Source organism: Lepeophtheirus salmonis, chromosome 14 (assembly GCF_016086655.4).
Source record: "Lepeophtheirus salmonis chromosome 14, UVic_Lsal_1.4, whole genome shotgun sequence".
Classification (NCBI taxonomy): domain Eukaryota; kingdom Metazoa; phylum Arthropoda; class Copepoda; order Siphonostomatoida; family Caligidae; genus Lepeophtheirus; species Lepeophtheirus salmonis.
Window position 1 is genome coordinate 11,324,447 of NC_052144.2, and position 24,365 is coordinate 11,348,811.

A 24,365-nucleotide genomic window follows, 5' to 3' on the forward strand; every position below is an offset into this window, starting at 1 on the left:
ATTCTTTCTTGATTCAAGGTATACATAATCTTATCATTGAAATTAAATATTAATGTATATGTCACTAGTTATCACGAATAACATTTGTCATCTTTATCACTCAAACGATTGACAACTATAAGGCTACATCAATTCCTAAATATGATGAAACAAGGAAGCTTGTGAGCTTCAAAAGCTTCATAGTCTTCTAAGGAACACTTTTTGAGTCCTTAACCATAGATAAATATCCCAATTTATTAAACTATTACACAAATTGGATCTTAATATATTTCACTTACACCTATTGACAATTATTTATTAATATTATTCATAATTAATAAATCATAATTATATCATGAATGATTAATGATTCTGTAAACAAAACTAGCTGACAACAACAAAAAATTTGCAAATTATATATATCACATTGTACAAATTGTAATTTCTTCGTCTTAAAATGCATAACATGATTACAGGATTGGTCCTTCCATTTACCAACTATAAATTGATATTATTATTTAATTTTCTTATATTCAAACTACAATGTTATTTTGTATGTGTGAATAATAGAACTATAGGCTTTAAAATACTGTATGTTTGAGTAGTTTGTATTAAAATATAAAAAGAACGTACCATTAATTAATCCACAATCCTTAAAATGTTCAACTATTTCATTATCCTCATCTTAAGTACTATTACACCTTCATTTAGAATCATTTTTGGGTTGCATCTTTTAGAGAACATTTATAACGGTATATTTTCAAAACAAGATTGATAAATAATTGAGAAAAACCGATGCCATAGCTTAATCTTTATAAGCAATTTCCATACCATCTACATGAAGAATTCCGATTCTTCAAAAATATTTTGAAAAAGCAATTACATAAACAAATAACAATATTATTTACTTTTCTTGATGTTTAACTTTTTACTAATTAGGGGTTCACAAGAAATGGAGTAAAAAAAATATATATAAATATATTCCAAACATGTCACCCTTAAATTTACATAATTATAAATTCAATTTTCAATATAAAAAACTGTGAAAAAAAATGTCTAAGATCAAAACTTAAGTAAGGAAAGGTAAATTGTTTATAAAATATTAATCAATTTGATCCCAGTTAATCTTTTAAAATAAATATTTTGGTTTTCCAAAGCATAAAGTAAGATCGTTTTTAACAAGTATAACTTGCCCAACAACCATTTAAAAAAAAAAAAGTGATACGCCCGTTATATTCTTGCCTGCAACATATAAAAAGAAGGAGCTGTCTTCATTAAACCATCATTCCAAGATCATTCACACTCAAATCAAGATGTTTTTCAAACTTGCCACACTTTGCATTGCTTTTAGCGTAGCTGCTGGAGCTCCTTCTGCTCCACCCTCATATGGTGCTCCACCTCCTCCAGTCCCTGTTTATGAGGCCCCACCTAGTTATGGGGCTCCACCACCACCCCCTCCTCCTCCACCTCCACCTTCATATGGACCACCACCTCCAGCCGCTGAGCCAATTCCCCCTTATGCTTTCAACTACGCTGTTCTTGATACTGAGTCTGGAAGTGACTTCAGTGCTGAAGAAGAATCTAAGGATGGAGCCGTCTCTGGTCAATACAAGGTCTTACGGGCTGATGGTAAAATCATGACTGTGACTTACTCTGTTGAAGGAGATAGTGGATTTGTAGCTGATATTGTCACTGAAGCTGCACCTGTTGTTGCTGCCGCTCCAGCCTATGGTGCTCCCCCAGCACCTCTACCTGAATATCTTCCTTCTTACGCTTAAAAAACATCAAAATTATTATTATGAATTGTAATGTGGAAATGTTTGAAAAATAAATTGTCATATAAAGTTATGTGTAATATTTTCACAACAAAATTGTATTTACCTCTTTTGTGATACAATCTTTCTTAATCTTCAGACTTTACAGTTTCTTGAATAATGAGCCTTGTATCTTCCAAAAGATAATTTTCTTCACTTTTCCTACTGCTCAATGAATGGTCATTTAAAGCTTATGAAAATTATATTTTCTAATATATACTAAAAGGAAAGGTTACATAAAACATATCATTTCTTATCAAAATATAAAAATGTGCAAAAAATACTCTTTCAATAAATTTAACACTTTTGAGAGTCAACATGTCTGAATCACCTGGTTTTGTACATTCTTGAATATAATGATCCTTGAATCTTCCAAGATATCAAATCCTCAGCTTTTTCGACTCCATTATGGTGTTTTTTTAATATACGTAATTAAATATTACCGTGATATGTTCACATTTTGATTTCCATGTATAAAACTAGTTATATAATTTTCACTAAAACACAATCATACCGGGTTTTAATTAGTTTTAAGGGTTACATTACTAGTTCGAAATTTTAAGGCGTTTTATTTCTCAATGTGAGATCTGAATGATATAAACTTAATTATTTTTCCACCCTGAAAAAAATGAATTATACGATAAAAAAAAAAAGGTCTATATTCTGGATATATCATTAACTATACAATCCAAAAGCTTAGTAAGACTGTTAACTGTGATGTGATTAATTATTAAATCAAGACTTAGTTGAGCTTTTAAAGATTATTGCTCAACAAAATATTTGCATTTTAAAAGTTTCCTTCTAAGATTGTTTGACCAAAAAAGTAATTTTATTTGTGTTTAATGTTCCATTACTAAGTCATATATCGTTTGAAATCATCTTAAATTTTATATATTGAAATATCTTTTGTATGGCTCTTATCTGAAAAGAAAATTGAAGTCTCAATGAAAACAAAATTTACTAAATATAAAAAAAAAGTGTTAGATCAATAAATGTTATGTATTTAGCCTAAATTAATGAGAAATTACTCTCATTCCAGTTTCTTTTCAAAGAAGGTATATGTTTTAATTCTCAATGGTTGAAATTCAAGAACTTTTCTTGAAAATTATGTATAAATTTGAATAAGTGTACTATGTCAAACAATATTGTAAACATATGTAAAAATAGATGCATTTCTCGCCAGCATAATATAAGAAGAAGGTGTTTCTTGTGGTAAGCAATCATTTCGAGTGCTGATGGTAAAATTATGACTGTGGCTCACTCTGTTGAAGGAGATGGTGGATATGTTGCTGATATTGTCAAGAAAGCTGCACCTGTTGCTCCCGCCGCTCCAGTCTATGGTGCTCCCCAGCACTTTTATCTGAATATCTTCCTTCTTACGCTTCCATCAAAACCATTATTATGAAATGTTTTGTGGGAATGGTTGAAAAAAGGCATACATTTAAAAAAATATATGTATTTGTATTCAATGACACAGATTTATTCAGCTATTTTGAAAATTAACCATTCCTAACATACAGATTTTTGGCATGCACGACTTTAAAAAAATTCGTTTTTTTTTATATGAATGTCTGTTCGAATGCAGTATTGCCTTTTTTTAAATCTTGGTTATATTAAGGAACCACGGCAGCTCCTGATATTGACATAGAGTTAGGAAAAAAATCTTTAGATCTATTTGAAATTTTGACCATTTAAGAAGTATATTTGGGTTTTTTTAACATATACAAATCAAGTAAATTTTATCTACAAAAAAAAAAAAAAAAATAGGAAATTTTATATAAGTGTTATCTACTAATTTTTTTTTTTTACAAAAAATAATGTAAATCACAAAGATAAAAATTATTAAATAAAATGTGCTAATAAAATTGAGCTCATTCTTATCAAATTGCAAAGATTTAATATATTTTTTAAGCAAGTACAATAGATTTTACTTCATACCTCGGAAACCTATTATTTGATTATTTAATAAAATATATTTAGAATTTGAAATTATAAATACACATATTCAATGTAAAATGCTACAAACTTAAATAAAGAGTTGTTAATGGCTGTCAAAGTAAACCGGGACATGCAAAATTTATACTATACAATTTGTCTATAGCCTATATATACACTCAATTATGTTTATAATAAATATAACATTGTGAGTTTTTATAAATTTATGAAACTGTAATGTCTTGATGCGGTCTCTAATATGAATTTAGTGCCAAAAAAGAATCTGAGGATGTTGCCGTCTCTGGTTACATTAAGATATTACATGTAGGTAGTCAAATCATGACTGTGACTTATTCTATTGAAGGAGACAGTAGATTGTTTGATGATATTGTCACTAAAAGCTGCACCTGTTGCTTCTGCTACTCCAGCGTATGGTGCTCTAACAGCTCCTGTACCTGAATGTTTTCCTTCTTATGCTTAAAAACCATCAAAAATTTATCATGAAATGTATGATGGAAATGTTTGAAAAACAAATATATCAATAAAAATACTCTTTATGAAAATCAAAACACAAATATTTATTCAACGCTTTAGAGAGTCAATCTTTTAGAATATCAGTATTTTGCAAATTAATGAATGATGACTTTGACGTTTCCCAAAATTAGACATATGTTATTTAATTGAGCGTTTTGTTTTAATATTTATTCTTTGTTTGAATTTACTATGATATTTTTTTTGACATGGAGTAGTTAGTTAAATATTAATTACTGCTTCCCATACATACATAAAAAAAAATTGTACAAATATAAGGCAACGACCACGACCACACTACAGGGTAATTGTGCTACTACAGCAAATTCTAAATCCTAGTTTACATTAAAGTTTAGTCAGATAATATTTTTTCAGCTTTTAGATTGTATAAAATTTTAAAATGAGAAAGTCTGCCTTTGCGTTATTCATTGCTTGTTGTCTCTCGTATGATAAGGCGGGTAATCTATTGATGATATAGTATGCATTTTGTAATTCTTTCATACATACATTGTACGTTGAGCTTATGCCTTTTAAATTGCTTTGGTTGGCTAGAAAATGGACATGTGCAGTGAAGGCTTGTACAATAAGTCTCAATTTTTATCTTCCGAGCTTGATATACTTCGACTTCGGCTTATTAAGTATAGTATGTATATGTTTCATTCTTTGATCTTTTTTATATCGGTCACACCAATATTGCTAGAAGTCATGAATTACCTTTTTATGTAGCTTGAAGGCGTCCCAATAATAATTTGGTTTTGGCTCTCAGTACCCCTCTTTGCAAGAGGGACTGCAAATTCATTTCCGGTTATGTCAAATGTTCTTGCATTCCTTTGATGATGTTTTTTTTTTCATTTTACAATTTCTTTACCAGTAGTATGTGGATTAAAGATTGCAAAAATTGCTGATTGGGAATTTGATCGGATTATTACATTGTTTTGTGTTTTGTCGTATTTGAGAAGAACTTCTACAACTTGTATTATGGCAAAAATCTCTGCGTGAAACACAGAAGCCTTTTTATTAAATGAAGCCATTGAATGAAAAATTGATGCATCAACTTTGGTGATGGCCCATCCAGACCCAGTGTGTCTATCTTCGTCTTTAAACGTTTTGGAAGATTACCAATTCCATTCTAAGTATCACGTAAGAAATGTTTCGTTCTTCATTTTGATTTTGTTGTCTGTTCCTTAATGTATTTGTCAAGAGGAGCAATGCTCAAAACTGCCTCCATTCCTGCAGTTGGTGTCGATCGAAGGTTATGAGTCATTGCCAAGAGTGCTTTCCTTTGAATGGTTTTTAATATTTTCTTATAATATTTACTACGTAGTTCATCAAATAGTAATTATTGTATTAGTACTCTGATTCCAGTTTATTTATCAATAGGTATTTTTCTTCATTTTTCAAATGAATGAATTTTAACAACTTTTCCAAAACATCAAGTATGATTATTTTTAATAAGTCCAACTTGTCCAATTATATATAAACAAAAGAAAAAAAAGCTTTACACCTTCTTTATTCCTCCCCGAAACATTTAAAAAGAAGAAGTTGTCTAGAGTAAATCATCATTCCTAGATCAATATCAGTCAAATTTAGATGTTATTCAAACTTGCCACTCTTTGCATTGATATTATGGTAGCTGCTGGACCTCCCTCTGCTCCATCCTCTTATGGTGCTCCACCTCCTAAAAGTCCCTACTTATGTTGCTCCAGCTGATTATGGAGGTCCACTACCAACTCTTACTTCCAAATAAATTAAGTTTTGTTAAAAATTGCTATGAAATATACATAACTTTATTCGAACTTAGGGAATCAAATAAGAATTCATCAGTATTTCATGAAATTGCATGTATTAAATAGATTAATAGCTGGGATATTATAATTTTGTACCTACTGCTATACGCCTCAGTCCTCCCATTGAAAAAAAAACAAGAATCCCAGAAATCAAACAGAACATCTTTTAAGCAAACAGTTCATGAAATTTAATAAACTTCTATAAAAAATTACTAGATATGTGATTAAATCCTAAAAAAAGCTGTAGTAAATGTCCAATATAAATAAAGAGTTGGATATAATCTGATGAAATATTTCAAAAGCATGCTGAAAGGTGATAAAATGTGGATTAAAAGGATTAAAAAAACTTTCATTAATGGGGAGGGGTTGTAAAATAGTCTAATTTAGAAAACTGGAGGGTTAAAAAATCCATAAAATATGATTCAATAAAGTTAGAAATTAACTAGGAAACCTCCAAAATAAGTTTAATCATCTTTAATTTGGCATGTAATAGTCTTTCATGGTATTACAAGACTAATCTTCCCTTCACTATAGCTTCCTCAAGTTTTAATTTGTAGATCCACTCTAATATAAATATGTAAACAAATATAAAGCATAATTTTGAGGTTCAAATCATAAGCTTTATTTTTTTTTTTTCATAAAATAAAAATACAAATCCTTACAAAAAACTGTCAACATTTAAAATCTGCTATACTGTTAAAAATATTTTCATAAAAAATGAATAACAAAGGATAAATATCCTTTCATTTACATATTTTAACAGATGAAAAGCATGTTCTAACATGCTTATATACAATTTTGAATATGACATATTTGGACAACACTTAAGAGCTTGAATCTGCATATAAAATATGTGTATTACAAACATTTGAATTGAGTTTAGTTTTTTTGTCAGTTTGAAAAGGCTTTTTATTTATTTCGTATATATAAAAACATTAATTTATACAAACAATATACATATCTGGTTAAGCAAAAATGCCTCCTAGCGGAAAAAATTAACAAAGTCATATAGAGCTTAAACGGTTTAAATTTATTAACGAGGAAAAACACATCTTCTTTCCTTAAAATTCAAAATATCCACCTTTCACCTCAATTGCAGCTTCTACAGGAGGTCGGACGGCCTTCCACAATCTGATGACATACTCAAAATACAAAGCCAGCAACTTATGCTCAATGGAAGCCTTCAGCTCAATTTAATTTCTGTGGAGCGAAACACATCTTTGATCTCAATGGTCCCTTAAATACCATTGTAAAGTGGGTTCAGATATCTAAGGATATAACATCCACCGCAATATCAACATTGACCGTTCGGATTTCAGATATACTTATGTTTTCTTTAACTGGGCGTTCCCAACCAAGAGATAACTTTAGATTCACTGGTTCGTAATGCGCCTTCACAAATACCCTACATACGCTCAGAGTAGGTATATTGCTAGTTTATCCAGAACTTTTTGGAAAATATCATGAGGATTGTCCATGAAAAGAGTGTTATTTTTTTGTAAAAAATCCATTAACGTTTCACTCAAAAACTAATCACTACTCCATATTTTCCTGACCCAGTAGAAATTCATTATCTTTCACATCTCCGAGACGACACTCATATCCGAGAGACCGGAATAGATTAATTATTTTTGGGATTACATATTCATTCCACGCATAATTATAGGTTTGTCTAAAACATAAACATAATGTTGAAATTATTAACAATAATGGGAAAACATATGTTTAGGTATATTTAAAAATATTTATTAAATTATAAGTTACAACAAAATTTAAATATGATAGGTTAAGTAGTCAAAATAAAAATTATTAGCATTGAATAAACACATACATTAGTTGTCACAACACACATCGGTACATACATTCACTTAAAAAATCATAGGCATTTCATTCAGGTTTGGACGTTTAGAAAACTTTTCGAAAATTGAGATCCATCATAAGGTCAATTACTATTTTTAACAAATACAAAAAAATGACTGAAAAATATTAAGAAAACAACATATTTAAAAAATATTTTTAAATAGTTTTAGACTCATATTTAAAATTTATCTATTTTTAATGAACAATTCAATTGGAATACTTTTCTTTTGTCAGTAGTACAATATTTTTTATCATTGTTGTTCCGCTTATTACTTTAGGAAAATTGATTACTTTTTCTATAACAAAATTCATCAAGATTACTGAAAGCATTTTCCTACCATTGATGTTTCTTTTGTTAAAGAAACTATAACCAAATTTGCATTATACTTGGATATTATAGTTATTAAGAATTCCACTTCTTTTTGCAAAGTAAGGTTGCAGAAAATAAAAACAGATTACTTATTGAATTTATAATTACTCTGAAAAGGATATGTTTTTTAAAAAAAATTTTCATAAAAATTGCTTACAACTAAAACTATTATATTTAACATTTTCTTAATATTGGAAGGGAAATTATATGGGAATAGTGAATTATAAAATATTTTTCCAACAATATTGGATCAGATAATACTTTGATATCAATTTATGTCTAATATCTAGGTTTGAACATCATTAAGTATTTGTACTGTATATTAAACACAAAAATATAACAGGCATTTCAACCTTATAAAGAAAGTTAATTTTGATAGTAATAGTAATTATTGTCATGTTCATAATATTGGAATATAAGCTATATTAATCATTTTATTAATATATCATTCATTTTGTAACTTAAAAATATATAGAATTAATCATTATAGTAAAATAATTGATGATGCAATTTCATTATGTTTTTATGTAAAAAGGAAAATAAATTTATATAGCATGCGATAATAAAAAATAATGTGTTTTTAACACCTCAAAATAAAAACATAAATCCTATATAATTCAACCCACGATAAAGCAATTTTAAATTAAATTAATGAGACCGCTATATAATAACTAGAGACAATGTCAATTTTTCGTACATATCAAAAGTAGACTGGTCAGACATATCTTATAAAGTTGATAATTAATCCTTCTCAAAATTTGTCTAATAAAAAGTTTATTTCCGGAATAGTGTTAAAAAAGATTACTGATAATTAATATATTTTGAACAAATATATCATTACAAATTGATACCAATTGACAAGTATATTAGTACGCCATTACATTAATTTAAAGATAATACATACAGTTGTAGAAAATATTACATATCCCAACATTGAATGCAACATTATGCAACTTCAAGTTTTGGGTCCCACCTCTGTATAGATATCATTAGTGGGTATTTTATCTTATAAATTTGAATTCAAACCCTATAATTGAAAGAAACATTTTTTTTAAATATTGAGCCATATTTATTTATTACACAAGTTTCCTTTTTTGTTCTAGATTGTTTTTATGTTGACTCTCTACTTATATTTTTTTTTTTTGTAGATGTAGTATAAATAAAATTTCTTAGAGGTGAAAAATTCAACTTTTTTTATTGGCTTAAAGTCATTGGTTTCTTCACGGTTAAGGATTCTTTCAATAACTCGTAGATCACAATAATCTGACAAAAAAAATAATTCTTCTTTTAAAATCTACGTCATCTTATGTAGAATATTTGATTAATAGTAGTTGAAAATAATGTTCCATACTTGACTAACTATTATGTCATGTTATGTACTATATGGCCTGTGTATTTACCATATTATTTCTTATGTTGAAGAAAATATATCAAAAATAACCGTAATTTGTGTCTTAGTGCGCTTCCATCATAAAATTGTAATACTCGCCATTTGCAGTTACATTATTTCTTTTGATAACTCTATGAACCTGACATCAAAGCTAAGTCTTCATCGGTTGAATCAACATCAACATTAACAATGTAAGTAATTAATCTATATTAATTTTTTTCTTCAAATTATCAAGATAAAAGTAAACGGGTTTGTGAAGAGCGTAAAGCCATCATTAACGATTAGAAGATAAAACTGTAGTCTACGGATTATATTTAAATCATGTTCTAAAAATAACAAATTATGAAATTCAATTGTTACTTATTGATATATATTTTTTTTCAAATGTTCTTTATATAAATGTTTTATGCTGTAAGCAGGCTATACATGCAACCAATTGAACACGTCATAATGTCTGATTTAATAAAAAACTTTAGTCATTTTAATTGCCAACTACTAAGTTTTACTCTTCTTTTATTTTGATCTATTAAAATTAAACATTTATTATGCATTTACGAGTTACTATTCGCATTTGAACTTGATGAGAATGCGCCACAAAAAAGTAATCGTTTACCAACTTATCCCTTAAATCATTAAAAAAGTCATAAATTACATTTGAAGTTAATTCAAAAATCTACAATACTCTTCATTATGTAATTCCTTATTTATTGTGAAAATCCCTTGTTTAGCAATTATTACTATATTTAGCCATTTTTAATCGACGTTTAGCAAATTTATTTAACTGTTTTGCTTAAAAGCCATTCCATATTTTTCCTTTTGTTTTGTGGGATTCTTTATTTTATCTAATATCGGATGGATTGAAACAATGGGTTCTCATACTATCTGGAGAAGTACAAGCTCTAAACACACAACCTGCTGTGGTGAAACAAAAAATTATTTTTGATTATAAATTCCTGTTGGTAAACTCATATTAACTTTGTAAAGTTAAATTATTATAATATATTCTCGTAGCTGTAATTTTAAATCAACATCACTTGGTATTTCAATCAACTCTTCCATTTTAACATAATATTTGAAATCTTAAAAATATTTAATGTTTTTACTATTAGAATATATAAATTATATCTCCTTCAAATTCTATACTCATTAGGGTTTATTTTTTATCGATGCCTTATATTTTTTCAAATATTTAGAATAATTAAGTTGAGATTTACGAGTGCAAAAGGAATGGAATAGTTTTTTAAAAAAATGGCACCAAATGTATATGACGTAATTATTTGAATCGTTTAACTGTTTTCATAAAATTAAAAATGTTTTATGTTGGAGTTTCCTTCTTTAAGCCATTGGCTAACCACATTATATAAGGAATGTTTATTAACAGATTGTTAAACATTATTTTAGTATAGGTAAATTTTATATTTCAATGTTGTCTTGTGTTTGATGAAGTAAACTGCACTTAATAGTTATTTTTCGGTTCATACGTGATTTTATGTTTGTTGCTATCATATATACAAATGGTAGAAATATACAAATCCTTTTCATACTTTTAAACCGAACAAAATACAAATATAACGCATAATCATCAAGAATACACTTTATTCATTCAATCAAGTGTGGTTATATAATAGAAGAGTCTAAGTAACAAATTCAAAAAAGAAGTTGTTAAATTTTTTTTTATTCCTATATTAAAGAAAATCTATTTGATAAGATTCCTTATCTGTTATCAAAAGTGTATTATGTTATATAGGAATATTAGGGTGAGTTTGGTAGCCAACAATTTCTTTCATTTCTAAGGCTAACGCTGTAACACCTAAAGATATTACAAAAACAGGAACACATTAGTTGATACTAGTGGGTGTCAAAAAAATTTGGCGCTTCAGATTTTCCGGTATATATGAGTCAGAATTTGGACGATGCTCTTTTGGTGCTTAAATATACTTTTAAACAAATAAATTAATAACCAAAATACCACCGTAGAGTCAATAATAAAAGATTTGAAGTTTATTATATTTTTAAACTAATTAAGTACTATCCCCAAAAAAATGTATACTGGAAGTACACAATAAATTAAGAACTTACATAAAAATTGAAGCAAAAAATTAATACACTCTAGATATTAAGGATGTTTTCCAATCTCAGAGTATATAGTCCTTCCTCAGTGCATTATATCGAAACATTAAACCTAAAAAAGGTTAAGCTCGTTTGGACAAAGTTATGGAATCAGCTTGCTAATGTTTACTATACGTACATATGTTTTTATAATAGGTCATATTGGAATTGGATATTATGTGTAATATCAATGATGTTTTTTTATATCGAGGAAGCCAAACATATTGAATGCTCTTTTGAGGATATTACAAATGAAGTATAATCGTAAGTTTATTCATTTTTAAGTAATACTTTTTTTAATACTGTATATAAATCAATTTTTCAGCACGGAATTTCAAATGGGATATTCTTATCTTATAATTAAACTATGCAAAAATACTTTATTGGTATTTGCAAAAATCGATCATTTTCATTAAAATATTTGAGTATGACCATTGATTGAACATATACTAACTAATTTAAATAATATAATATTGTGTACATTCAATAAATAAATGGTATATTAATGTACATTATGTTGTCCTTAATTGAACTTGTTTAACCTTAATCAGAAAAAAACTTTGGGGGATCCAATTCTGAATCCGATATGGAAAAGTCCTTATACTTCAAGTCGATATATTTGCTCACAAATGAAAGTTCCTATTAATTCCATTGAGTCCAGCTCATATCCTCAGAAAATACCAGATAGTTTAAAGAGTACTTTATATCCAATGAAACAATTAAAATTACTTTTGTGTCGAAATTAAATTGCAAGTGTTAGCGTTACAGTTCAACTCTTTGATTGTGTGATCAAGTCGAAAGGCAAGTCTTCAAAATGTGGACTCAAGTCTAAATCTCAATCCTTGCCTTGAATTGATAAAAAAGTTAATTAATATTTCGTTACTGAAGTTATAGATAAATTATGATAATTTATCACTGTGTTGTTACCTGTGCGGTCATAATTACTTTATATTTAACATAGTGTGTAGTCCTTCTTCTGTATATCCTAGTATTGTTACTATTATAAGATCTGTTTCATGTATGTGTATATACCTTTATTTACAAATAAAATGTCCTCTAGAAAACTGTTCCTACCTTGATTGTATCTGGCAACCTCTCTCCAAAAAGAAATAGAAAAATTGCCCAATGTTACATCGTTTTTACAACATTCTACGCAACGGTAAAATAATAACATTAGGGATAAATTAGAGAAGGAAATATTGTTCAAATGAATTCAAGCCAAAAAGGAATTCATCTTTCAGTGCTAAAATCTGAGTTTTTCTCTCATTTGTCTGAATTCTGAAACATATGGGATTATAGTAATTCGGGACTATTATTGTTCTGAGTTATTTTAACATTCAAACAATCAACAAATTAAAAGTACAATTAATAAAACTTATGCACAAGTGTTTTTACGATTATAAAACTGTTTTTTTTATATTCTGTATCTTGTTCTCAACTTTTTATATTTTCTTTAAAATTGATGAAAAACGACAGTATTTTTTTATTTTTGTAACTTATTTATCATTAATAGTGATAAGGAATATCATCGCTGATTTTATAGAAAAGTATTCAATGTTTAATCTAAAAAATAAAAATATGCATCTTTAAGGATTTTTGTTCAATTTTATATTTTTTAAGTGATCTCATTTTTGTGAGTGTAGTAGCAAATAGGCAAGATTATCATTAATTGTTTACAATTTCAATGTTAATTTCATAACTTCATGCCCTGATAAATTATAATAAGGAATATCCTAATTTAAAATAGAATACTACACTTTGTGAAAATTTCAATAAAATATTGAATGATAATTTTTTTATTTGAAATAATAAAATTATCTACTCATCGTGAATGTATTTCCTCATTGTTTTGATGCTGATATCTCATTCCCAAGGAAAGAGTCCACTCTACTCCCTTGTGAGGTCTGGTAGTTTTCCTCACATTAATTGTTCTCCCGTTGTTACTTGCGGAACTGGGAATCCGAATTCGAACACCTGTTGAGATGGACGATCAAGTTAAAAGAATCTAGTTTTGATTGCCTCGATCTTCCTTAACTCCTAACTCCGGGAGAAAAATAGGAGTCTACTCAATTTCAATTTAGATTCCCCATTTCCTTAATTTAAATTTTTTATGTGTGTTATTTTTAAAACATACATTTTAATTTTATAGAATAAAGCTCATGTATAATATTCAAATTCTGATAATACTAACTTATTACCTTATTAAATTTGTCACATCATTCTCCTATTTTATTTAATTGGGAAGGTAGTGTCTGGAAGAGGAAGTATGGATTGACATTGACCCAAATCAACTTGTTTATTTTATTAGTACTTGAGAATTTTATTTTATAATCCGTCTTCATCGGGTCAACAATTTACCATATTTCATTTAAATCCTTGAAATTTCTTGATAATCCTTGTTAAGTATAGTCTTGATATGAAATGTAAAACAAACATGTTGATTTGGTCATTGTCAAAACATGCCCCCTCATCCAAAAACTATTTTTTATTTATTAAGATTTTCATTTTATATGCACAAATCACATAATAAATATATGAAGGAAAAAGTATCACATAAAAATATCCTAATTAAATTTTTTAGTTTATAATTATTCCTGCCCTAAAAAATATTACCTTATCATTAGACACATACAATTTAAAAGCAAAAACAAACTAAGTAACAAAAAGCAAGAACCGAAACAAAAGCTAATAAGAATAAAATGTCAGAAGTAATTCATCATTAAAAGTACCAGCAATCTCCATAGTAAGACCCTTTCCTATTAAAAAGCTTTGTACGACCTAACAATCCACTTTAATAAGTCAAAATATTCTGCCAAAATTGAGGGGTAATACCTTATAACATGAGTATCATATTTTCATCCAGATCCCGATGTGTCTACAACCATAAACGAGAAGATAACATATCTTGGAATAGCTCAGATGATATCACCTCTTATCTTTTCAACAGTTTAGGATTGATGATCAATAATTTTGCTGACAATAAGAGGTTTGGAGTTCAACAACTCTAATTTCAATGCCTTTGTCTTTCCTCGGGATCCCTTTCGTTTTGAAAGTCCAAACAAAACCAGTGGTTTTGTGAATTTTGATTCTGGGTCATCTAGTCCTTTTACGTTTAAGGCAATATATTGTACTAAATTTTTATATTAGTAAGATAACTTTACAATTTCATAGAAAAAATAATTTAAGCTTTATAGTGACATTATTACATTTATCAACATTTTTCTAAAAAAACATCCAAAATTTACTATAGAGATATTTAAATTTGTATAAAAAAATACTTTAATTTTAACAAATATCGATTTGTACGTTCATAATACAAATAAAAAACAAGAGTAGAAAAATTTACAACTGTAAAAAAATTACACAGGTGGTAAAAATACCTTTAAACAAAAAAAACTGTTGTAGAAATAATAGTATAATTTACATGTACTTAAAAAATGTTCACACGGATTAACATAACCTTGATCTTAAAAACTAAGTGACTACGCATGGTCTTTTATGGACCCTGAAGAGGATAAACCTATAATTTTATGTAAAAAAAAATCCCATCCATAACCATTACGTACGGGGCAAAAGATAATTTATAAATTTATTTGATATTCTGTTGAAGAAGTAGGGATGCAGTATTTTTCAATAAGTCTCGGTCTTGTGCAGTTCAGTTCTGTATATCAGTCCTAAACGTGAAAAAGTTTGGTCCTTGTTGACGTCAATAATTTTTTTAAATCAGTTCTAGTACTGACAGATGGAAGGACCGATCCTAAGACATGACTGGACGAAACAAATAAGAACTGTCACTACAGTATGTATGTTAAATAACTCAATCAATCTATGATAATTCCCAAAAGGCAAACACATATAAAATGCATCTTTGTTAGAATCGTGTAAATTTGCAATTGTTTAGAAGTTACAATATAAGCTAGTGAATATTACTCATGCATTTATTCTCAAATAAGTTTAAACTTCATTTCATTTTTGATGCAATTATTTTATTTTATTCAAGAAGAGATGGATTGGATGTAATTTGAATATGATATAACATTAGGGTGAATGTATTTTATACAATTGGTAGGTATTTGTTTCAATAAATAAATAAATAGTATGAATGTTGAATAGTTAAGCTTCATAAGGGGTATATCTGGGGTATGGAGCGGGAGCAGGAGCAGCATCAGCTGGAGCAGGAGCAGCTTCGTATTGAACATCAGCAACAAATCCACTGTCTCCTTCAACGGTGTAAGTAACCATCTTGATGCGACCATCAGGAAGAGTAACCTTGTAAGATCCAGAAACGGCACCGTTGTCAGCTTGTTCATCAGCTGACAAGTTTACTCCAGATTCTTCATCTGCGACAGCGTAGTTGTAGGCATAGCTTGCTGCTGGTGGTGGTGGAGGAGGTGGGGGAGGGGGTGGAGGAGGATAAGGAGAGTAGGAAGGAGGTGAGCTTGGAGCACTGGCGACCAATGCAATGTTGATGGCAAAGCAAGCAATGAGGATTTTAGCAAACATGTTTGTTGTTGAACTGATGAGTTGAACTGATGTTTCATAAAGGAATTAACTTCCTTTTTATAATTACTTTTCTTGTTATTGGGCGTGTGACAAGTAGACTCAAAGAAAATGAATCCTTTTTGATTTAGTTCCTTCTTCTCTTCATCTCAATGGGCAACTCATCAATATATCAAACAGGTTGTACGAGTAACTGATTAATAACCAAAATTAAACACTTTCATTATGTTTTTGATTAAAACAAAGAGTGTTGATGAAATCAAATATTTTTACAAGGTTTTTGATATTTATCTCCAACTCAAAGGGAAATGATCACTCCATTCATAATTTAGATGCTCTTCAGTTTTAATTTTCAAAAATCGAGTTGAGGATAAAGATTGTTATTCATTTATGTTTTAATAAGAACTTATATACTTTACTACTTAATTAAATTAGAGTTGTAATGTTAATACCACAATAAGTCTCAGATAGAGCAAAGAACAATTAAATTACAGTTTTTTAAGTCCTGTTAAAAAGAGTCGTATTATTTATTAACATAATATTAAATTTAGGTTAAGGTTGGTTTAGTTTTTGACGTTGGAATTTCGAATTTTTTTTTTTAAGTGTACGATGGTGTTATCATTAGAATTGGTGAAAATATGGTCTACCTGTATACCAAACATCATCAACTTGACAAACCACACAATTTAAAGATTGTTTCGGTGGAGAGCAGCTTAGCTATCATGATGTTAAATAAGATTAGTGCCAATAAGTTATGAAATGAAGGAAGTAGATAAGAATCCCACTCAGTGTATTGCAAAAAAATTGGCATGAATTACTCGATATCTTCGTTTATTCTAAAAAAAAAACACGACTTAAACTTATAATTCTTCAATATGTTAACAGGGTTACTCTCTGGCATTCATAAACACACGCACTCGAGACTGCCCTTCTTACTAAAAGAGATGCAAATGATAATAAGTGCCCCAATGTTAAAAAGAAAGAGTATTTTCTAAAGCTGGTCAATTATTTTAGGATAGATGTTAGAGTTTAAAAGATGAAAATTGAAAAAAAAAACAAAAAAACTTTTGTCAATGGATCAAATATTCAATAGTTAAAATATTGGATTAATCGTTGAATAAATTTTTTTACATATGAAATGCAATTTTCGATGTTTAAGTTTGATTTATTCTTTTAATTTATTTATCTTCATCTAATGGAACAAATAATATATATAAAAATCAAAACCTAGCGCGGTTATCCTGACAATTTGTAAAATATTTGGATGAGAACAGCGTAACCATCATGACAATTTATGAGATTAGCTACTAACAACTAGTAGATGAAGGAAATTAACAAAAATCCCAATTTGTATCTTACAAGAAAATAAGTAGTTATTGAAACTCAATTTTACCCGAAGTCCAATACGGACTTTTACTTATAGCTCCCTAACAAATCATAATGGTTAATTTTCGTCATTTGTGCACAATTGATACTTTAGCCCTTAGATGTTTTCTTTCCAAGAAAAATCATAAAACTTTAAAAAAAGAAACCAATGTGCAGGTTTCAACCACAAAAAGTCACGCCGTTGTACAATGTCATATTTTTCACAACTCTAGTTATCATCTCCTTTAAGTTTTGAGAAGTGAACATATTATTATCAAGTGATTGTGTTTATTGACAAACGAGAGTAAAATTGATGATTTTTGTGAAGTTATAAGAGTAAATCTCTCTTGAACTCGGAGTAGTATTGAAGATCAATATCAAGGTAATTCTTGGCTTTGTTTATGTTAGATGCAGGGTAGGATTTGTGTTAATTTTCTTCCTTTTACATCTGATTGCAACGAATCTTTGAAAACTTCATGACTGCTAAGCTGTTTTCTCCCAAAAAAAAATTTGAAATCTCAAAGTTACTTTTTTAGCATGCTAGCGATTTATAAACTTTTATAGCTTGATTTTTATTTAGTATCTTCATAATTTAATCATTATTGAACAAATGAATCATAAAATTAACACATATATCTTTAGATATATTTTTATTTGAAATTTTTGAATTTGAGTGACAAACTGCACTCTTCAATTGAAACTATTGACTTGCTGAGTACCATAAGAAGTTTCTGGACTTTCAGCAAAATTGAGTTGATTTAGTCGAACTGAAACGAGTTAGTAGTTGAGTATTTCATATTTGATCAATGTTACGTGTTATGATTTTTCAGGTATTTTTTGTCATATAATATGACTGAAGTTGTAAGAATTTTAATAACAATATCATATATTCCCTCTACATGTAAATATAAAAGTACTTGTGTTGAAAATGAAAGTACTGATTCTCATATCCAATGACGTCAAAATATTATTAATTAAACAACAAGAGTTTATAAATGGAAGTATGTCACGTCAAACATTTATCACAGAATCAAATTTTGACAAGATCATCAACTTCAAGAGGAAATCAGTTACCTTTTGTACAGATAAATATGGGATATTCTGTGTATAGTATAAATTATTATATTTATGTGACGTCTATATAATTTATAATGTCAAAATTTTAGAAAAAAATTATTTATTAATCGTCTTTCATATAAAAAAGTGGGTTGTTCAAATTATTCTTAAGTTTTTCAAAAAAGTTTTTTGTCTCTAATTTGGTATTTGCAATCAATTAAATTTTGTTAAAAATATGAAATAGCCCAACAACCCCCTCCCCCTTGAGATAAAAAAAACTTTGTCACATCCCCAAAATTGTTTTAGGCATATGTGATGACCTCATAATTATATTATTAGACCCTCGCCTTTTAAATTCATTCCAGCACCATTGACGCGCTACAACAAGCTTGTTTTTTTGTCTTCTTGCAAGAACATACCTTAGAAATTTTTTGTCAGAGTTAAGTTATCTGATTTATAATATTCAATCTTAAGGATAAATTTTATTACTAATCTTCCGTAGAATATATAAAGTGCAACGACTTAATAGTTTAAATTTATGTAATAGAGTCTAACTTTTGTAATCTCTAACATATATAACTTTTAAGCTATTGCAAAACGCATTTGGCTGTGGAACATTGTAACATTTGACAGATCGTATTCCAATGCATTTTTGTGAAACATCTATATACGGGTATAATCTTTACGTAAATTAAAACTAAGGCAAAATTTCATATTTTGGTTTTTTGTGCTAAATTAGTGTATGAGACATAATAAGTCGAAATAACTTAGCCAAAAAAATGAGAGTTACAAAAATATTCGGTCTTCCCTACAATTTAATTGCTTATTTTTACGTCTTCAACATAATAAAATTAAATAGGATAATTAAGAGAGGTGTTCGATGAATCTATTCTGTTAATGAGCACACCCTAACGTAATAAAGTAACATTTGAGAATTATTAAATTACAATGAATCAATAGTAATTTAATGATATCAACCATATCTGAAATAATTAAATATATAAAGCATCATTTGTGGCTCTATTAATAGTATACCCTTATTTCTCATTACATTAATTCTATTGCAACTAATGGTGGCCTGGCTCAAATTCCAAATTGTCATTCCGCAGATATACAATATTATTTTTACTCTCTTTTTTTTTTTTAATTGATCTGTCTTTTTTTTAACAACCAGGTTTACTAATATTATAAAATAAGTGTAAACTAAAGAATCATATGAGGTATTGTACATACTAAAAAATATAGATGTTCTTGGAGTTTTCTTCTACACTCCATAAATTGATCTCTTCATTATTTAAATCCTAAGATCTACTTTTTTCTGTAACTTATATACTATGATATGTTTAATTACTATGAATGATTAATTAAAAATAAGGACCTATGAAAGTGTCGTTTTTATTTTATTTTTTAGTCTTAAAAAAGTAATATCTCGTGTCTCTAAGAAGAAACATAAATTGTAAAAAAACCATTTTGAAATCATGAAACGTTCTTCTATAAGTTTTATTTTTTAAATCTTTAATTTCTTATTGCTGTAGTGCTGTAAAAAGACTTTTAACGACATTTGTATCGAATTATAATAAACACAGATATCACATCAGCCAGACAGGTATAAAAAAATTAAGATCATTTTGGGACACTGCGCTTATAGATAAGTTAAGTCTGTTCATTCAACTTTGTGGAAATAAAAACTTTGTTTCAAGGCGTATTTTTAAAACATAACATCCCCTCTTTTAAGGTATAGTTAGAGTAAGTGTTATGTCAGTCTTATCTTGAACCAAGGACTGTAGTAGAGCATCTAGTACCTTCCCACTTGCCGGTGTTTGAAGAAAGTGTAATGAATTTCTCGTGATATTATTGATTGTTGTATTGGCGTTTTTTATATTTGATTATATAAAGAATAAACACATACTTAAATAAAAATATAATATTTTCGTTTTTTAACTGAAATTAAAATGAATTTTAAATGAAAACAGGAATATCTTTTCCAAATATTTGCAATACTCTTTAAAAATATCTAATATATCTTATTTGGCTCCAAAAAAAACATTGAAATTTTAAAGAAAAATTCAAAAACTGATAGAAAAGTCTTAAGACCTGACTGCATATGAATCAAATTAATGATTAAACGATAAATAAATCGAATGGACCGATCCTATCAATTTGTAGGACCAGTCCTTGGGACAGTTATTCAATTTTGAAAACTATTTACACCAAAAATAAGCTGAGAATGTGTCTTTCAAAGGCAGAAGTTCACGTTACGACTATAAAGAAGAAAAAACGCACCCCAAAAATGTTGTTCCTTTTTTGAATTTCTGAACCTAAGTCTTTCAATACAAAAATAACATCATTACGTATCAGTAAATAATAAAATGCTACAACTAATTCATCTGACCTAGGACATTTAAATGCAACTAATAATACCTCGTTCGTATAAAAATGTTTGAAAATAATACAAATAGGTAGTACGTTAAAACGTAGATTGTAAAAAGTTTTTCAATGGTTAAAGGTGTTGTGCACAGGCCAAAACATATAGTATGTTCTTTTTATAATAAAATAAGATCATAACTTATCTTTCAGATATTAAGTAGAATATATATAGATATAAGAAATTACAAATAATCATTTCAATATTTCAGCAGCATATTTGTGGTGCTTGTAATTACAATTATTTATACATACTAGTTGAGATCATATTTTGGAGTCAAATTAGTTTACTTTTTTTTCCTTGTTATTATAATCATTATTATTATTTTGTTGTTATATTGAGAGTCAGTTCTATATTTAGATTCTAAGAATAAACACGTATTTTTCATTGAATTTGAGCCTTGAGTTTGATGTTCTATATAAAGAATTAAAATCTTTACTTTTCAAGCAGTGTCTTGGCTCTAAAAAAACAATTGACTATTGATTTTGTTAAATTTATTAGAAACAGTGATAATATAGGAGTGAGTGAAATGGAATCTAGAAGTTGGGATGTGATTAACGAGATTTGTAAGGATAAAATGGATTTTAATGGGACATTGATCAAGTACATGGTTGGTGAATACCTTCCTTTATCATCTCGTCAACACTTTAATCAAAGTTATGAGAGATGAAGAGTATTTTCAGTGTGCGAAGACGAAAGAGAGCGCGTGTAAGTTGAACAATTTGCATATTCATCAGTTAGAGAAGGAGAAGGAACACTCGCTCGAAGAAATTAATCATATCAAAAAAAAAAAGACTATAATGTGTGCCAGCGTTTTCAGCGTAGATAATTTTTACCTGCTACAAAATACACACCTAATAATATTTATAATCATAAACAAAAAACCCTATGTCCATTTCATTATAAATATGGAAGTAAGTCTTATCATTGTTTGTATCCTCATGTTTGCTTTGAAATTTTATATAAAAGTACAAAAAACTAATTTTGCATCGGGGATACCCGACGCCTAATGTAAAAAAATATTATTATTAAATGTAAAGACTCCAAAAATATATCTTCTACCTCTATTTTCTATTTATATAAGAATATTTATCCATTATGTAAAAAAAAACCCTCAAATTTGTTTCGATTACAAGCCCATATTACTGATCCTACAAATAATATAAAAAACTTTTAACTTTTTTGATTAATACGGGAGCAGAACGGTCCTGGATTCCAGATTTTTATCCTTACGAGAGTCAGGTGTTAGGTTGTTGACTGCAAAAAACGAAGTATTGAGAATTTTGGGATGCTCAACTCAATAGGTTCAATTAGTTGGTATGGGGCAGTATCTTGGAATTTTATTGTTACGGATATGAGCTTTGGAGTTATTGGTTTCGATTTCCTTAAAAAATACGAAAATGTAATTGATGTTGCAAATGGAAAATTGATTAAAAATGCTAGTGCGATCAATTATATAAACGAAGCTTTTTCATGTTTAAAAGTAGACAAAATACTTTACAATTTTCCAACGTTGCATGATAATTCTTTTAAATGCCATTGCTCACACAACCATACTATAGAAACGAGCGGCACGCCAGTTGTTACTCGACTACGAAGATTTACCACGGAAAAAATAGAAATCATTAAGTCTTAGATACAAAAATTACTGAAAGAGGGAATAATAGAAGAGTCAAAATCTTGTTGGTCTTCTCCAATACATTTGGTGAAGAAACAAAATCACCGGTGATTGCCGATTAGTCGGTGATTACAGATTGCTTAATAACGTTACCATGTCGACAAATATCCTTTGCCTGCCGTACAACATTTCAATCACTTGATTAATAAATCTTGTTATTTTACCAAGCTTTACTTGTTGAAATCTTACCATCAAATTCCAATGTTGTCGGAAGAGAAAGAAAAAACTGCAATTTCCACACCTTGGGGTTTTTATCAATATATTCGCATGCTGTTTGGACTGAAGAATGCGACCAGCTCATTTCAGCGAAGGATTGATAGAGCATTGGGACATACCAGTGGTTGTTTAGCATATATAGACGACATCTTATTGCTTTCAAAAACAGAGAAGGATCACCATAATTTAATTGCTGAAGTACTAAAAAAGTTAAAAGAAAATGGTCTTTACTACAATATAAGTAAAAGCCAGTTCTTTAAAAAGGAGATTGATTTTTGGGATTTACTATAAGTCAAAAAGGGATCAAGACATTAGACAAAAAAAAAGTCCGCGTTAACCCAATTTGAAAGACCTTCGAATGTTCCAGGAATGAATAAGTTACCACATCTCAGATCATTACTACATCCTTTCTACAAAGCTATTAATAACAAAAAGAAAAACGATCCTATTAACTGGTCTTCTGAATTAAATCATGCGTTTGAATATTTCAAGATAAGGATAGATGATGTAACAACGCTAACAAATTACTTACCTGAAAAAAATTGAAGAATTTGTGTCGATGCTTCTGATGTAGGCATTGGAGGTGTTTTAGAATAGGGAGAGGGTTGCAAATTTCGCCCTCTTGCCTTTTTCTGTAGAATATTGTCAGAAAGCGAACGAAAAGGCTCGGCCTTTGCTTGGGAATTGTTAGCCGTACAAGAAGTAGTCAGACATTTTAGCTATATTATCGAAGGTAAAAATGTAGAATGTCTTACTGATTAAAAACCATTAGTGACAGCCCAATTAGCAAAATACCCTAAATAGCCAAACAAATACCATCGTTATTTTGCACAGTTAAGCGAAAGGAATATCCCTTCATCTAATATATCAGGGAATAGTAATGTGCTAGCTGATTTCCTTTCAAGAATACATTTAGTAAAATTAGGTTTTATGGATTGAAAGACTTGGAAATATGAACAAATGAAGAAAAATGTCTTAATTATATATCCATTTGCAGAATTTATTGCTAATAATGGACAAGACATAGCTTGCAATGTTCAAGCAAAGAATGGTAGACCTGTAGTTCCTAAGACAATGATAGATAACGTTTTGTCGTTATTTTATAACGAATCTCATCGTTGAATTAAGAATACAATTCGAAAGATCCAGGGACATTATTTTTGTAGTTCTAAGACTTCTGACAAAAGACGAGTTGTACAGAATTGCTCAATTTGTGGAAGAGCCAAGAAAAACCGTTTACCAAAGTTAACATTTAATAAAATAAAATATCCATGTACAATTTCTTATCATATCCACAAAAAAAAAGAAAAAAAGAGTTTCATAACTCTTTTATTTTTTTTTTGGGAGGGA

The 24,365-nt window shown here is 28.6% G+C and overlaps 2 protein-coding genes across 2 annotated transcripts; one reads left to right on the top strand and one right to left on the bottom strand.

Moving 5' to 3' along the window:
• The first annotated feature begins 1,258 nt into the window (after nt 1-1,258).
• On the top strand, nt 1,259-1,827 carry LOC121129598 (uncharacterized). The gene has a single exon (XM_040725324.2). It carries the CDS (start codon nt 1,293-1,295, stop codon nt 1,755-1,757), a length of 465 nt encoding a protein of 154 aa, XP_040581258.1. The 5' UTR covers nt 1,259-1,292; the 3' UTR covers nt 1,758-1,827.
• A 13,912-nt stretch (nt 1,828-15,739) lies between these two features.
• LOC121129379 (uncharacterized) lies at nt 15,740-16,314 on the bottom strand. The gene has a single exon (XM_040725101.2). It carries the CDS (start codon nt 16,276-16,278, stop codon nt 15,889-15,891), a length of 390 nt encoding a protein of 129 aa, XP_040581035.1. The 5' UTR covers nt 16,279-16,314; the 3' UTR covers nt 15,740-15,888.
• Nucleotides 16,315-24,365: the final 8,051 nt, after the last annotated feature.